Source organism: Lycium barbarum, chromosome 5, assembly GCF_019175385.1.
Source record: "Lycium barbarum isolate Lr01 chromosome 5, ASM1917538v2, whole genome shotgun sequence".
Lineage (NCBI taxonomy): Eukaryota > Viridiplantae > Streptophyta > Magnoliopsida > Solanales > Solanaceae > Lycium > Lycium barbarum.
The window spans coordinates 116159375-116177704 of NC_083341.1; the positions used below are offsets into that span (position 1 = coordinate 116159375).

The window sequence follows — 18330 nt, forward strand, 5'->3', positions numbered from 1 at the left end:
ATTGAGTTGTTGATGCATATATATGTTTTATGCCACAGCTGTGCAATTTGTGTTTGTTGAGTAATTTTATATTGTGTTGTGCATATTTCTTTGTTGCTTTCTTATTATATTGCACATGTTAATTAATTGAAAAATGAATATTATGTTTAACTTTCTACGCTACTTTGTTGGTGAAAGTTGATTACACTTACTGAGTACTCTCCGTATTCACCTTTTCCTTTCCTGCACTTCATACACAAATTAATTTGAATCCAAGCGTACTAGTGCTGCCAGAGAATGAGCTTTGGAGATCGCTTGTGATAGCAGCATTGATCTGCCATAGTTTATGGTGGCTTAGAATTTCATTTTTATTTATGCTCATTCAGACAGGTTATGTGTTCTTTTTCAGAAAACGTTGTATTATTCTACTCTTAGATAATTGTGACTAGTATTATCAGTTTTTGGATTATATTTGGGTAGCTTATGCACTATCGTTATTTATGTTCTTTGTTAGACTTTAATTACTTTTGATTGTTGAAATGTGTCGAGATGATTATTGGATTCTTGGGTTGCCGGATGTAAAAATTGTTAGGTGTCACCATAACTTAGAAAATTGAGTCGTAACAATGAATTAATCAATTTAAAACGCACACCGTCCATTATCCGGGTTAGACTAGCAATATGAGAAAATTTGCCTTGCACATATGGACACCTTTTTTTCCTTTTCCTTTTTGACAAATACATAAAAATACAATAAATCACAATGTGCATTTAAAATTTGTAAATATTAAAAGGAAAAAGATAGCATGGAAAAGAGAAATTGTTGGAACTCCCAAATAGTGGTAGGGGTTGTTTGGTTACATGGATAAGGGACAATAATTTCAAAATAAATTGTGAGATTATTTTATCTCGCGTTTGATTGAATTTTAATTCGGGTACAAGGAATTTTGATTCAGGTCAAAATAAAAGTCCAAGTATTGCTTTAGCAACGTAACAGTTCTAAAGACGTTTGAAAGACGATAAGTCGGGCAAGAGCTAGCTAGCTAGGCTAGGGGCAAGCTCCCATAAAAAAAATCTACAACCAAAGCAATTAAGCTTTCCATAAAGTAATTTTATATTCTTTGGTAAATATTTCTTTGTCTATGAAAGATTAATCAAAATATTGTGAAGGGACCAAGGCAATTAAGTCTGAATCCTCCTGTTGAGGCCAATGGAGAGGCGCCACGCATCTAGAAGAGATTCAGGCAACGAAGAAGCAAACCACCATTGAAGTGAATGTGGCCAGTAAGGCATGCTCCTCCAACCATATCCTATTTGTGCTACTGCTGCTTTTGCGTACTCCTCTGCTGATGGACTGAACAATGATGATTTCTCTATGCTTGCAACTCTTGAAGTCATCTTCGTTTTAACATACAACGGTACCTAATTATGTGAAGAGGTTTCAAAACATTTACTTTTGACTATGAAATCGAATATAAATGTTAAAAAATTTACATATTTGAAAACTGTACGAAAAATACTATACTAAAAATCAATATAGCTAATGATCACTCAAAATATTAAAAAAAAATTGAGAACATTATAGTCAAATAAAAATTTATCCAAATAGTAACACATTCACATCAAATGATTGTATTATCAGCATATGGTGTACCAGGTAACCAAAAGTGTATATAATTTATTGGGTTCAACTGAATAAAGATTTCAACAAATTAATGACTAAAATTTTAACAAATATTACCGTAATTTTTTTTTCAGATTACTAAGTACTATTTATCTCTCTTTTTGATAGATGGAGTTAGCAGTAGTTATTTGTTAAGTTAACTAATATGGGGTCGTTTGTGTGGTGGATGAGGTAAAATAGTCTTGAGATAAAAATTTAGTACTGTCTTATCTCTTGTTTGGATACTAATTCTAGGATAAGGTTATCCCAAGACTAAAAATATTACTGGGTAAGTTATCCCAGGCAGAGGATGAAATAACAATCCCAGGATAAAACAATAAAAATGACAAAAATAGCCCTGAGGTCCCTCAAACTTTTTTTCTACTAAATAAGGTGGAGGCGTTTTTACAAACAAATTTCTTAGAAATTTTGCAATGCATGTTACTTTTAATATAACAAACCAAATAATCAATAAAAAATAATCCCAACATAACTAATCTCAAGCTCCCAACATATATACAGGGGCGGACCCATGTGTAAAGTTTGGGTGCTCCGGCACCCATTAAACTTAATCACGGAGTGTATAATTGTATAGAAAATATAAAGGAAACAGATATAAATAGTTAATAGAGCACCCCCGAACTCAAAATTCCTGGATCCAGCACCCCCGAACTCAAAATCCTGGGTCCGCCTCTGCGTATATAACTTTGTTTTCAAACCAAACGACTCAGTGTGTTTAGCTTTTTATAGAAGTTAAACTCTTTATATATTACTCCGTCCATCCTATTTTGGTTAATGTTGTTTTACAGAGTTCAAGATTTTAATTGTTTGAATTACATATCATATAGGTAGTAGTAGAGAAAAATACTAAAATAATGATCAAAAAGTTCTTTGACTTTTAATAGAGAAAAATTGGCAATTCTATGCGTAATTGCAGGCCGAAATATGGTCAAGTTAATTCTAATAAACAAAGTTAATTTTGTACCAATAAAGATATAAACAAAGTTAATTTGTCACGTGAAAGGGACATTTAAAGTGCTACTCCTTATTTTAGATGCATTTTGAACGTCTGAAGATACTTATAGTAATTGCAACCAAAGAAGTGGAGATTATGAGCTAATTCGTACTAATACGTACCTGACACTGAACATCTATACCATGGTGTTTGTATTCAACGTATAAGCATCTTGACAACTGATCAATATACCTGCAATATTTTTGTTCAGTTTTAATTAATTCGAATACATCAGCAATCAAATTCACGCAGTACATAACTGCAGTACGTATGAGATGAGATCCATCTACAGAGAACCCTATTAGTTTTTGTTTGGGAACAAAGGCGGATCCAGGATTTGGAGGTTCCGGGTGCCACATTTCTTTGAATCCAAATAGAGTAAATCTTTGATCGGTTCAATCGACGTTAGGCTTCGGATCGGATTATTGTCTTTTAAATTTAGACAAATCAGTTAAACAAAAAAACGTAATAATTATGGCAACCCAGCATAAAGAAGAGTTTGTTCCAATGGGAGAGAGAAGATGTTTGGACGAGAAAACTTAAGATAATTTAACTTTTTATTTCATCAAAAGATAATTTAACTTTTTAAATTAAGCAAATAACTACGAAGAGATTAAAAAAAGTCAACAATTAATAAATAGAGATAGTCAATAAAAATAATTAAAAGCAATTTAAGAGGAATTAAGGAAAAGAAATAAAAGGAAGGAGAATAGAAAGCTTATGGATTCGGCTCCTCTCCATTATGCATTTTTTTCATTTTCTCAAGTGTATAGTCGGATGATTGACATTTATCTTATTTTAGATTAAGAGACTTAGATTAAATTAACTTAACAAATATCTTAATCATAGTTAATGAGATAATTTTAGAAACACACTCACTAACATTGATAAGTAAAATCCTTAAGTTCCATAAATTTTTGCAACTATTATTAACATTACTCACATTTTATATCTTTTACATTCATATATAATTTTTTTTAATGAAATGAAACTACATAAAATTTCAAATAATTCTCTTCTCTTTCTCTCATACAACCCTTTGATTATTCAACTTCTTTTATTTGCAATATGATGAATAATGCATAAAATAAAACAAAAACTACGTCATATTTTACCATATTAAGCTTCTTTGAAATAAATCGATTTTTATTTCATTTATAATCAAGAATTTTTCTTTTACCCGTAATTTTATTTCTAACCTGTAGGAACTTTTTACAAATCAAATATATGAAATTAGTAAGTGACCCTCATATAACTATTTTAATTTAAAATTACAAAGGTAGGTTAAAACAAATGAGGGAGTTATATAAGGGACAACTACGTATATATACATCTCAAGGAGAAATATTTACGAAATGTGACGATAGTTTTATATTTACAAAACATAACATTACAAACCCTATACAAAACATGCTTTTAAAAAAATATTTTTTTTTTAATATTTTTTATTTTAAAAAAATGTTTTTTTTTTTAAAAATTATATTTTTTTTCGCTCAAAATTTTATGTATGAAAGTTGTATGAAATGTGTATATCTCGCTCAAGGCTTAAAAAGTTTGCTCAAAATTAGTGTATGAAAACGATATGAAATGTGTATATCTCATTTAAGGCTTTAAAAATCCGCTCAAAATTGTGTGTATGAAAACAGTATGAAATTTGTATCTCGCTTAAGTCTTAAAATTTCGCTCACATTTTTGTGTATAAAGTTCATGTTAGATTTCTGTAAAATTAATACAACTACAACAACTTTGTATACAACTTTGATACAACATTCAAGACTTAAAATAATCGCTCAAATTTTTGTGTATGAATGTGTATATCTTACTCAAGGCTTAAAAAGTTCGCTCAAATTTTATGTATGAACAATGTATGAAGTGTGTATATCTCGATCAAGGCTTAAACATTACACTCAAAATTTTATGCATGAGAATGGTATGAAATGTGTATATCTCGTTCAAGACTTAGAATTTCATTCACATTTTTCGTATATAATGTTCATATTAGGTTTCTGGAAAATTAATACAACTACAACAACATTGTAACAACTTTCATACATTATTCAAGGCTTAAAGTTTTCGCTCACAATTTTGTGTATGAAAATTATATTAAAAATTTCGCTCATACATACAAATTTCATACATTTTTCATACACAAAAATTTGAGGTAATTTTTTAAGCCTTTGAGCAAAAAAATAAAAATAAAAATTTTAAAAAAATATATATATTTTCTGGAAAAAAATAAAAAACAAAAAATATATGAAAATCCGTCATGTTTCGTAATATATCATTATGTCTTGTAAATAAGGAAAACTATCGTCACGTTTCGTAAATATTTCTCCTTAACATATATATATATATAGATGTAGTTTTCCCCATAATTTCTATGTTAAAAGGCATTAATTATACCCCTTACTCGTTAGTTGCTGGTTTATGGGTTCCAAAAGCTGAGGACTTTTTAAGTTGTGGACTTTATTTTTTCCCACAACTGTGCAAATAACATCACTGCTAGGATCCGGCTCATATCCATTATCCTTTCTCTCCATTTCATCAAGTACACATTTAGATGAGAGACATGTGTCCTATTTAATTTTTAAAGGCTAAGATTTTATTACACTAACAAGTATATTAACCATAGTTAAGTGAATAATTTTAGAAAAACACTCTCATGGAAAGAAAAAGATATTCCCCATAATTGTTGGTACCCATTAATATCATTAATTACATCTTATATAACGGTATTTAAATGTTAAAATTGTAGAACATGAACCTAATAACGTGTTTGTTTAGCCTGATAACAGTAGTTTTCAAAAACATTTTGTGTTTTGAACAATGTTTTATTTTATTTCATAAAACAAGAAAAAGATTAAAGAACATTCTTAAAAGATTTCTTCTTCTTCTATTTTTCTTTTTTCTTTTTCCTTCAAACACACACAGTAGCTGGCTGATGTCCTCTCGCCTCTTCTTCTTCTTCTTCTTCTTCTTCTTCTTCTTCTTCTTTTTTTTCTGTTTTTTTTTTTTTCAACATTGAAATTTTTCCCCTTTATTGTTTCTCAACATAATATTTAAAAGAAAAATTAAACTAGCGCAAAAAGCCGTACAATTAGCATTTAAATATTTTATGTAAGATGTAATTAATGATATTAATGGGTATCAAAAATTGTGGGAAATATCTTTTTCTTTCCAAAGTTGGAGAGTGTTTTTTCAAAATTATTCACTTAACTATGGTTAATATACTTGTTAGTGTAATAAAATCTTGGCCTTTAAAAATTAAATAGGACACATTTCTCTCATCTAAATATGTACTTGACGAAATTGAGAGAAAGGATAATGGAGAGGAACCGGAGATTGAGGACTTCACGGTGGAGCGATATAGGTGTGATGTGCCGTCTATTTGATTTTAGTGTGCAAGCGAAAAAATTTAACAAAAGTGTAGTCAATTGGACTGGAATCATCATCTGCAGGGATTCAACTTTCACTCCTTGCCACCGGCACCATCACATCATTTGTTACTCTGAGTGCCAATTGAATTATTCATACGATTTCATGTCGATATATCCATATATATACATAGCGTTTTTGTCAAAGCTTGCGGGTGGCGTGACACTCCCTCGGCCCTTAGTAAATCCACCCCTGATTTGGAATTAAACCTGACTCTAAAGTTATGTCGATTGGAATTGCAAAACGTCCATGCAATTTGCATATTTATTGAGGATGGGATGTCTTACATATGTCGTTTTCAGATATTAAATTTGTATCTATTGTCATAAATATAAGAGTTAATTGTCAAAAACACACTTGAACTATCATTTTTCGAGAGTTTCACACTCCAACAATTAGTTGTTTCATTTTCTACGTGAATCATCACCATCTATGTATTAAAATACCACCTAGTTGAGCAGATGACAATAGTTCAGGTATAGAAAAAGGCAACAACTAATAGTTGACATAATCAGCTTCGATGTGTGTTATAAGACATAGATAGTGATAGTTCAGATAGGAAAAGCGAACAACTGATAGTTAAAGATGTGAAACTCACGACAAAGTGATAGCTGAGATGCATTTTTTTGCCATTAACTCTATAAGAAATAAAACTATTTATTACTTATATATCAACTGTACCTGCATACAAGTCCTAGTGACTAACGAGGTTCTATTAAGTGCCATATACCTCGAGCCACTTTTGTATGTTAACATTACTACTATATAGAAGCATGGGTCGAGACCCATGCTTCGTCGTCCGTTAATTAAAATTATTATTACTTTACTACTATATAGAAGCAATGGGTCTCAATCCATGCTTCGTCGTCCGTTAATTTAAAAAAAAAAAGTGTGGTCCCCCATATTAAACACCAACCAATATTAAAAAATTAAAAAAAACACCAACTAATATTAAAAAAAAAAAGTAAAAAAAGTGGAACCCACCATCTCCAAACTCACGGGGAAAAAAAAAGTGGACCCCATATTAACAAAATCAAGCAATATAAAAAAAAAGTGAATCTCATATTAAAAAAACAAATAATGTCAAAAAAAAAAGTGCAAACTTTGTATTCGTAGCAAACACTAATATAATAAAGTTTTAAATACGGAGCACAAAATACAATGTTATATTAATCGTGTTTTGAACATAGTATCCCATATTGATAAAATCAAGCAATATAAAAATAAAAATAAAAAAGTGAATCTCATATTAAAAAACACAAACAAAGTAAAAAAAAAAGTGCAGACTTTGTATTCGTAGCAAACACTAATATAATAAAGTTTTAGATACGGAGCACAAACTACAATGTTATATTAATCGTGTTTTGAACATAGTGTGTGTGTGTGTATATATATATATATATATATATATATATATATATATATATATATTACATGCATAAAAATAATGCAAACTAATAATGTCCAAAAGGGTGGGTCCATACTAAACAACACCAAGCAATATAAAAAATAAAAATAAAAATAAAAAAAGAAGAAACTATATAAAGCAGGGGTCTAAACCCATGCTTCGTCGTCCGTTGTCCCTTAAAAAAAAAGAGGTGAGCCCCATACTAAATAACACCGAGCAATAAAAAAAAAGTCTCAACCCATGCTTCGTCATCCGTTAAGCATTAACAAAAAGTGTGGTCCCCCATATTAAACACCAACCAATATTAAAAAATAAAAAAAAACACCAACCACTATTAAAAAAAAAAAAAGTAAAAAAAGTGGAACCCACCATCTCCAAACTCACGGGAAAAAAAAGTGGACCCCATATTAACAAAAACAAGCAATATATAAAAAAACAAAGTGAATCCCATATTAAAAAACAACAACGTCAAAAAACAAGCAATATATAAAAAAAAGTGAATCCCATATTAAAAAAACAAACAACGTCAAAAAAAAAAGTGCAGACTTTGTATTCGTAGCAAACACTAATATAATAAAGTTTTAAATACGGAGCACAAACTCCCCCATATTAAACACCAAACAATATTAATAAATTTAAAAAAAACACCAACTAATATTAAAAAAAAAAAAAAGTAAAAAAAGTGGAACCCACCATCTCCAAACTCACGTGGAAAAAAAAAGTGGACCTCATATTAACAAAATCAAGCAATATAAAAAAAAAGTGAATCCCATATTAAAAAAATAAATAATGTCAAAAAAAAAAGTTCAAACTTTGTATTCGTAGCAAACACTAATATAATAAAGTTTTAAAAATGGAGCACAAAATACAATGTTATATTAATCGTGTTTTGAACATAGTATCCCATATTGACAAAATCAAGCAATATAAAAAAAAAGTGAATCCCATATTAAAAAAACAAACAATGTCAAAAAAAAAGTGCAGACTTTATATTCGTAGCAAACACTAATATAATAAAGTTTTAGATACGGAGCACAAACTACAATGTTATATTAATCGTGTTTTGAACATAATATATATATATATATATATATATATATATATATATATATATATATATATATATTACATGCATAAAAATAGTGCAAACTAATAATGTCCAAAAGGGTGGGCCCATACTAAACAATACCAAGCAATATAGAAAATAAAAATAAAAAAAGAAGAAACTATATAAAGCATGGGTCTAAACCCATGCTTCGTCGTCCGTTGTCCCTTAAAACAAAAAGGGGTGAGCCCCATACTAAATAACACCGAGCAATAAAAAAAAAGTCTCAACCCATGCTTCGTCGTCCGTTAAGCATTAAAAAAAAAGTGTGGTCCCCATATTAAACACCAACCACTATTAAAAAAAAAAAAGTAAAAAAAGTAGAACCCACCATATCCAAACTCACGGAAAAAAAAATGGACCCCATATTAACAAAAACAAGCAATATATAGTTTTAAATACGGAGCACAAACTACAATGTTATATTGATCGTGTTTTAAACATAGTATCCCATATTGACAAAATCAAGCAATATAAAAAAAAAAGTGAATCTCATATTAAAAAAACAAACAATGTCAAAAAAAAAATGCAAACTTTGTATTCGTAGCAAACACTAATATAATAAAGTTTTAGATACGGAGCACAAACTACAATGTTATATTAATCGTGTTTTGAACATAGTATATATATATATATATATATATATATATGCATAAAAATAGTGCAAACTAATAATGTCTAAAAGGGTGGGGCCCATACTAAACAACACCAAACAATAAAAAAAAAAAAAAAAAAAAACTATATAAAGCATGGGTTTAGACCCATGCTTCGCCGTCCGTTGTCCCTTAAAAAAAAGGGGTGGGCCTCATACTAAATAACACCGAGCAATTTAAAAAAAAAAAAAAAAAAAGTGGAACTCACCATCTCCAAACTCATGGGAAAAAAAAAGTGAACCCCATATTATCAAAATCAAGCAATATAAAAAAAAAAAAATAAACCCCATATTAAAAAAAATATAATGTTAAAAAAAAAAGTGCAGATTTTGTATTCGTAGCAAACACTAATATAATAAAGTTTTAGATACGGAACACAAACTACAATATTATACTAATCGTGTTTTGAACATAATATATGCATAAAAATAGTACAAACTAATAATGTCAAAAAAAAAAAAAGTGCACCCCATAAAGGGTAGACCCCATACTAAACAACATCAAGCAATATAAAATAAAAAAAGGGAGAACCCACCATCTCCAAACTCACGGTAAAAAAAAGTGAACTCCATATTAACAAAATCAAGCAATATTAAAAAAAAAAAAAAAAAGTGAACCTCATATTAAAAAAAAATAATGTAAAAAAAAAAGTGCAGACTTTGCATTCGTAGTAAACACTAATATAATAAATTTTTTGATACGGAGTACAAACTACAATGTTGTATTAATAGTGTTTTGAACATAGTATATATATATATATATATATATATATATATATATATATATATATGCATAAAAATAGTGCAAATTAGTAATGTCCAAAAAAAAAAAAGTGCACCCCATATTAAAAAATCAAACAATATTCATGTAATTTCCAAAGTATCTCATTAAGTCAATAATGATGGATTCATTGCCACGTGCGTATTCGTAGCAAACACTAATATAATAAAGTTTTAGATACGGAGCACAAACTACAATATTATATTAATCGTGTTTTGAACATAGTATCCCATATTAACAAAATCAAGCAATATATATAAAAAAAGTGAATCCCATATTAAAAAAACAAACAATGTCAAAAAAAAAAGTGCAGACTTTGTATTCGTAGCAAACACCAATATAATAAAGTTTTAGATACGGAGCACAAATTACAATGTTATATTAATTATGTTTTGAACATAGTATATATATATATATATATTATATGCATAAAAATAGTGCAAACTAATAATGTCTAAAAGGGTCGGCCCCATACTAAACAACACCAAGCAATATAAAAAAATAAAATAAATAAAAAAAAAACTATATAAAGCATGGGTTTAGACCCATGCTTCGCCGTCCGTTGTCCCTTAAAAAAAAGGGGTAGGCCCCATACTAAATAACACCGAGCAATTTAAAAAAAAAGAAAAAAAAGTGAAACTCACCATCTTCAAACTCATGGGAAAAAAAAGTGGACCCCATATTATCAAAATCAAACAATATAAAAAAATAAAAAAAAGTGAACCCCATATTAAAAAAAATATAATGTTAAAAAAAAAGTGCTGACTTTGTATTCGTAGCAAATACTAATATAATAAAGTTTTAAATACGGAGCACAAACTACAATGTTATATTAATCGTGTTTTGAATATAGTATATGTATATATATTATATGCATAAAAATAGTACAAACTAATAATGTCCAAAAGGGTGGGCCCCATACTAAACAACACCAAGCAATATAAAAAAAAAATAAAAAAAAAAAGTGAAACTCACCATCTCCAAACTCACGGATTAATGTCGTAAAAAAAAATATATCAAATGGAGATCAAATAATGAATAAGGTAAATTATCAAATTATAATTCTAATCGACGTTTTCTTAAAAAACCATGCAAAAGACAACATGATAAGTAAAATGAGCTAAACCGAGAATATTTACCAGAAATTAAAAAAATAGTATTTCTTCGTTTAAATATAAAATCAATTTTTACTTTGTTTCGTTTTAAACATGTAAAATTAATTTAATAATTTGAATTAGAATTATCCAAATCAAAATTTGATAAAAAAACAATAAGTATTTTACACCTTTAAATTAATCTAATTAAAATTGAAAGTATCAACTCATGCTTAAATATTGCTATTGTTTTATCTCAAAGAAAGGAAAATAGTTTCCTTTTAAACAAGTCGTCTCTTTTAAAAAATATTAATAAATTTGCCGATTTTGTATTCGTAGCAAACGTTAATATAATAAAATTTTATATACGGAGCACAAACTACAATGTTATATTAATCGTGTTTTGAACATAATATATATATATATATATATATAATCACTATTCAAAGACAATTACATACACATAGATATACTATAATCTAAAGTGTTGGACACGTACGCAGCACAGGCATAAGCCGTCTAGTAGTTTAAGAATTACTGACATGCACCAGAAGCAGACTGACTAAGAAAAAGGTGCTGTCAATTTGTTTGCAGAACAGAATTGTACTGTTTTATGCGTGAAGTCAAAAGCCTTGCATGAATGCAACAAACCACGTAAAAATTAGAATTAGGTGCCACGCGTCATGTGCGGCCGGACCACCATTAAGTGCCACATTGTGACCTTTTTTTGTGGACCATTAAAAGATTTGGTCCTCTTTTGGCTACGACGACCCCTCCAAAAATTTTTTCTTTGAGAATTTTACTGCTCCCTCTATCCCAATTTATAGGAGAGTGTTTGACTGTGCATGAAATTTAAAAAAAACTTTTGAATTTTATGATATTTTTATGGTTAGAAATCATTCCATTAAGGGTAATAAGAGAATTTCAAAATTAAATTGCTACTAAATATGAAAATATGTCATTTTTTTTAACTGACTGACTAAAAAGAAAAATGCTGGAATGAGGAAGTAGTAGTTAACTAGTTAAAATGGCTTCCCATGAATTAGTGCAGGCCTTCTCACTTAATAGATGTTATTTTCACTTAGACCATTAGATACGAATACGAACTACTCCTTCCATTACTCCATACCAAAAATAAAAAATAAAAAAAAATCCTATGTTCAATTTGACCCTTTTTTCCTTCTAAATAGACGTTTGTTTAATTTTATGACAAAAGATAATTTCTCATATTTGAAACTTTAACTTTAAATTTCTCAATTATATTTAATAATATGCTTTTATAATTAATTACAAAATATCACGACATGTTTAAGATTGTAAACTTTAGAAGTCCTTTTCTATAACATTATACCTGATCAACACCACAGGGAATAGTATTATAATTATTTCAGTCATTAAGTAATTTAAAAAATAAATAAATTGTGGTTTATAGTAAACTTTATGTCATTTCCAAATAATAGTAAGTTCTATTTAAAAAGTTGAAAAATCAATATCCAAATTCATATTGAAACATGGGGGGGGGGGGGGGGGGGGGTCATACTTTATACAGCCATTAGAAGATGGTTCGAGAAGAGCAAAGATCCAACACTTGCTTTTTATTTTAAATCACGAGTGGCTCCAGTCCAGACCACTTATAAGGAAAAGTATAATTAATAATAAAAAGCAAGTAAATAAATTCAAGTATAAAATAGATTATTGTATTATTTTATACAATCAAATAATAAATTCAATTACTGCACTTTTTAAGTTGTGGTCCTAGAAGAGTATCACAGAGAAAAATAAAAATTAAACAAGAATCTAGTGGGAAAAACTTTATGAAGCTTTAATTGGATTTAGGTAAATACCTCCACTTTTGTCCATAAAACACCAAACAGTGGCATTCATTAAGAACGAAATTTCTAATCTATCAAACTTCAAACGTGGCCGGAGATACCTAACACTCCCTCACATACCTAGGTCGTCCGAACATTTAAAGCGTGGAGCATACGTATAATATAATTTAGGAATTTAATATTGAGTAAACTAACAATATGCAAATGGGTGGATCAGTAGCGGAACTAGGATTTTTACTAAATTGATTCAAAATATAAACAAGTAAACATGCAAAAAAATTAAGGAGATCTAACATCTAATCATAGACATTAATAAAAATAATATTGCCCTGGTATATAAAGTGCAATTTTCTGACGAGGGTGGTTAAGATAACCCCGTTGTGCCCTCTAACTCTGCACCTAGGTCCAATTTTGATACCATATAAAAAAATTATACATTAAGTCTATCTTAACCCTAAAAAATTAGCTTATGAAGAAACCAAGAGAATTATTTAAGATCAGAGGACCTATTCCATCAATCAATGTATAAGACTTGAAAACTTATCTGAGGCGAGCTATGTCGTTAGTGTGTATTCTTCTGACTAAAGAAGACTCGATATAGTGATTAAGATTTTTTAATTTAACCAAATTACTAATTTATTTTATAAAACAAATTCAAGAAAATAACTTTCACATGATATGCATGAAAACAAATTAAACGGCAAGACGAAGAACCACTTACGCTTTAGTTGCAGCATAGATGGTGTATAGAGGATGAGAAGGTACAACAATGGAGGCACCAGAACCCATATTCACGATGGCACCCTTTCTTCTCCGTATCATTCCTGGTAAAACCGCCATTGTCACTAAGGTGGTACCTGTTGAAGACATAATTAAGTAAATAACCACAATATTCAACATCGTAATCAGAGCAGTTAAGAGGTCTTAGATCCAAGTCTCACTACTACCTATTTATCAAAAGAAAAAAAGAAAAAAAATCAAATTCCATAAGAAGAGAATCATGCTTCAACTTGAGGGGAGGCACAGATTTATCGAAAAAAAATTACAACATGAAAAACAATCAAGCTCACATGTGATGGATGTATTAAAAAAGCTCGCATGTGATGGATATCTGTAATAAACTAAGTTGTTAGATAAGATGGTCACACAAGTACCTTCCAAGTTTACTTTCACTAAATTTTTCCATATGTTCTCATCCACCTCATGAAAAAACATGGCTCTTCGATATGTGACACCAACGTTGTTAATTAAAACACCTATGTCTAACCCTTTAATTGCCTTTCCGATTTCTTGAATCCCTTTGGTAACATCACCAGAGAAGTCTACAACAATAATCTTGATTTTGGTGTTTGGATTTTGAACTTGGATTTCATAAGAAACTTGTTGTAGTTTGTTGAAGTTTCTTGCTACTAATATTAGGTTGTGACCTTTTTGGGCAAGTTGAAAAGCAAAAGCTTTTCCAACTCCATCAGTTGAGCCAGTGATGAGTGCCCAAGAGCCATAGGATTGAATAAGATTCTTTGGAGTTCTGAAAAATGTATTGAATATCCATCTGAGAAAAACAATGGAGTTTTTGAAGAAGGAGATGAAGCCAATGAAGGAGACAAAAAGAATTAAGAAAGGTTGACATTTGAGGTGATCCATGGCAGTTGAAAACATCTTCAAGATTAGATGGAGAAGAAGATAGGAATGTTTCTCAAGTTGCTTATCCCCTATGTGCTTTTCGAATGTGTTGCCCTATCAAACATATATTGCTTTAATTTGCAAGTATAGCCTGGTTGGCCAAACTTTTAAAATTCTTTTATTTTGAAAAGTGCTTTTGTTTGAAGTATTTTTCGAAGAAGTACTTTTGAAACGTTGCATTGTATGTTTGCTTAATTGATTTAAAAAATATTTTTATCAACATTAGAGCAGTAGTTTGTGCTTGACCAATTTTTCAAAAATATTTTTTGGGGAAATATTACTTTTTTTTAGTTTCTGAAGTCAACTTCTACTACTCAAATGCACTCAGAGCCTATTTGGATTAGTTTATTTTAGGTGCTTTTAAGCCAAAATAGCTTTTAAGTACTTTAGTAGTGTTTCGATCGGTAAAATAAAAAAGTTCTTTTAAGCACTTGTTTTTAAGCCAAAACAACAAAAGTCATAAACTAGAGGGCAATTTGCAGGATTACCCTTCGCTCGGGGTGGTCTTTAATTTTTGCCCCTCAAATTGGTGATCTTTAACTTTTGCCCTTAAGGCCCAAATTTTGCCTTTGCATGGCCAGATTTGCAAAATTCTGCAACCTCGGGGTATTAGACGAAGGGAAAAACTTAAAGACCACCAATTTGAAGGGAAAAATTAAAGACCACCCCAAATGAAGGGCAATCCGCGCAAAAAAAAAAAAAAAAAAAAACTAGAATTCCTAACTTATGGCTTTTGGCTTATAAAAGTCAAAAGTCATAAGCGGCTCTTAGTTTTTTGCCTAAAAACTTGGCCAAACACTTTAATTTTGCTCGAATAAGAGCTTTTACAAAAAAAAAAAAAAAAAAAAAGAATTAACACTTTTGAAGCTTGATCAAACATACTATTAACTTTAATTTATTTTACAACAAAAAAAGTAAATAAATAAACGAGTGGATGAATGGATAAATAGAACTGCAGTGACTTTGTCCCTGCGAGTATTGTGAGTAAAGATTGGTAGGTTTAATGTACTTGTAGAAGCTGAAAGACATAAGTGGAATATCATAGGATCGTGCATTGTAGAGACTAGAGAGGGGTCATGGGCAAATGATGATATGTACATTATCTTAAAGTTAGGTAGAAAACAAGGATGCCATGGTAATATTCACCTGAATAGAGGTGAAACAAATTGTTTTTTTTCAACTTAGATACGTTAACCTGTAAATGTTTTGAGTCCGGAGCCTAAAGGGTATAAAAATACACGGTATAAATCAAAAGGGGATAGCCAAAAATTTATAGACCAAAATGGGTATAACATGGACTGATCCACGTTATACCCCAATTTTTTTTTCCCATTGTCAGAACAATCATCACGGAAAAATATATAAAAAATAAATTAAAACGTATAACGTGGACTGATCCACATTATACAAATAATTTTGTATAATGTGGATCAGTCCACGTTATACCTCTAAAGTTTTTTTTTGCGTAGCGCAGTATTTTACTGCGCTATAGCGAGCACTAAAAAAAAGATTTTTGGTAAACTTTTTTTTTTTGCAACACTTAGTGTGTTTTTTCATACTTTGACCAATGATTAGTCGTGTGTAAAGATTCCGAAACGTCAATATTTTATATAGAACCTGATATTTTTTTCTGCGTACAATAATGTAGGCTCAATACATCAAGGATACGTAGACGTTCGGATCGTCATTTTAGGGGTTGAAAAGGTGCCCGAAGTAAGTTTTGTTTGAAAAAACTTAGTGTTTTTTCAATTAGTAAACAAAACTTAGTGTTTTTTCATACATCAAGGATACGTAAACGTTCGGATAGTCATTTTAGGGGTTGAAAAGGTACCCGAAGTAAGTTTTGTTTAAGGTTTAAGTGTTTTATTTTTTAAGGTTTTGATTTAAGCATGTTATTTTTTAATCACGACATAACTTTATTTTGAATAGAAATATAATTCTAAAAAATATAGGGAGAAAAACTAGTTGTAAAGTGGTCAAACTTTAGATGGTCATAACTTTGCGCTCGGACGTCCGTTTTACGCGTTTTTTTTTAACTTGCGTATTTTTTTGAGATCTACGCGGACAAATGGCCGTAAGGCGGTTTGGACGAGCCAATTTAAAAAAAAAAAAACACCTTTTATCCCATTCAATTTCAATTTCCCCCCAAATTGGTCTGAAATTTTTAGTTTTATTTATTTATAAGATGATGATACGCAATAGATTTCAACGTAAAAATCACGGGGTAATGTAGCTGTGAATGTCAATTTCACTTCTGCGGTTTCAATTTTTGAAAATAAAGCTGACTAATTTTCTCGACTTATAAAGTTGACTAAAATAACCTTACAGTCAAACACTAAATTTTTTCAACCAAAACTTACTTCGGGCACCTTTTCAACCCCTAAAATGACGATCCGAACGTCTACGTATTCTTGATGTATTGAGCCTACATTATTATACGCAAAAAAATAAATCAGGTTCTATATAAAATATTGATGTTTCGGAGTCTTCACACACGATTAATCATTAGTCAAAGTATGAAAAAACACACTAAGTGTTGCAAAAAAAAAAGTTTACCAAATTTTTTTTTAGTGCTCGCTATAGCGCAGTAAAATACTGCGCTACGAAAAAAAAAACTTTAGAGGTATAACGTGGACTGATCCACGTTATACAATTTGTATAACGTGGATCAGTCCACGTTATACGTTTTAAATTTATTTTTTTAATTTTTCCGTGATGATTGTTCTGACAATGGAATTTTTTTTTTGGGGTATAACGTGGATCAGTCCACGTTATACCCATTTTGGTCTATAAATTTTTGGTTTATACCGTGTATTTTTATACCCTTTAGGCTCCGGACTCTAAATGTTTTTGCATTATTAGAACATTTTTTCCTTTGTAGAAGGACAATTTATTTACTGTTATAAGTCACTTTAATTTGATGGTGTAAATATGTTCGTGCATAGAAATTAAACTATTTTATTTGTTACGTAGAAACATGTTTAAATCGAGGTGACACGTGAATGACCAGAATATATACATGCAACAATCTGTTCTTTTGTAATTGCATAAAATATACCAAGTTAACAAGTCCATATCAATAGCTAAATTACGACATGATGTGTACCTTAACATAGTTGCTCAAAATTTTGGTTCCTAATTCCACTATAGATAGAACCTTAGCATTTGTTAATTTGAGTAAACACAAGCCTCCAATAAGTATAAACCGCTGTGAGAGTGGAAGTGTGTCAATAAGAATTGCAGCCAAAACAGACTTCTTAGAGCCTGTTTGGATGAGCTTATTTTAAGCAGCTTATAAGCTGCAAACAGCTTATAAGCCAAAAAAAAATAAGTTGGGATAGGCTAACTTATTTTTTGTGGCTTATAAACTAGTTGCAGCTTATAAGCTGCTTTCGATAAACTAAGTCAAACGGACCCAATTATTTTTTTGAGCTTATTTTAAGCACAAAATGACTTTAAGATGGTCAACCAAACACTCAAAAAAACTGAAAACAACTTATAAGCAACTTATAAGCCAAACCAAACGGGCTCTTAGTTTCCAAGCGTGTTTGGAGCGTAAACAGGAAATCTAACAGGGCATTTCCAAAAATGCAAGAATGTCAAACCAGGAATTGAACTTGGAAAACATTTTTTGAGCCAATTTTGCTGCTATGCTCAGCTTGTATTATGTAAATGAGATTCAA

The 18330-nt window shown here is 30.0% G+C and overlaps 1 protein-coding gene across 1 annotated transcript; it reads right to left on the reverse strand.

The window, feature by feature from the left end:
- Positions 1 to 865: 865 nt before the first annotated feature.
- On the reverse strand, positions 866 to 14679 carry LOC132642638 (very-long-chain 3-oxoacyl-CoA reductase-like protein At1g24470). Its single transcript, XM_060359724.1, has 4 exons — positions 14119 to 14679; positions 13686 to 13821; positions 2780 to 2849; positions 866 to 1401 (listed from the first exon to the last, which is right to left on the reverse strand). Exons 1-4 carry the CDS (start codon positions 14621 to 14623, stop codon positions 1162 to 1164), a joined length of 951 nt encoding a protein of 316 aa, XP_060215707.1. The 5' UTR covers positions 14624 to 14679; the 3' UTR covers positions 866 to 1161.
- Positions 14680 to 18330: the final 3651 nt, after the last annotated feature.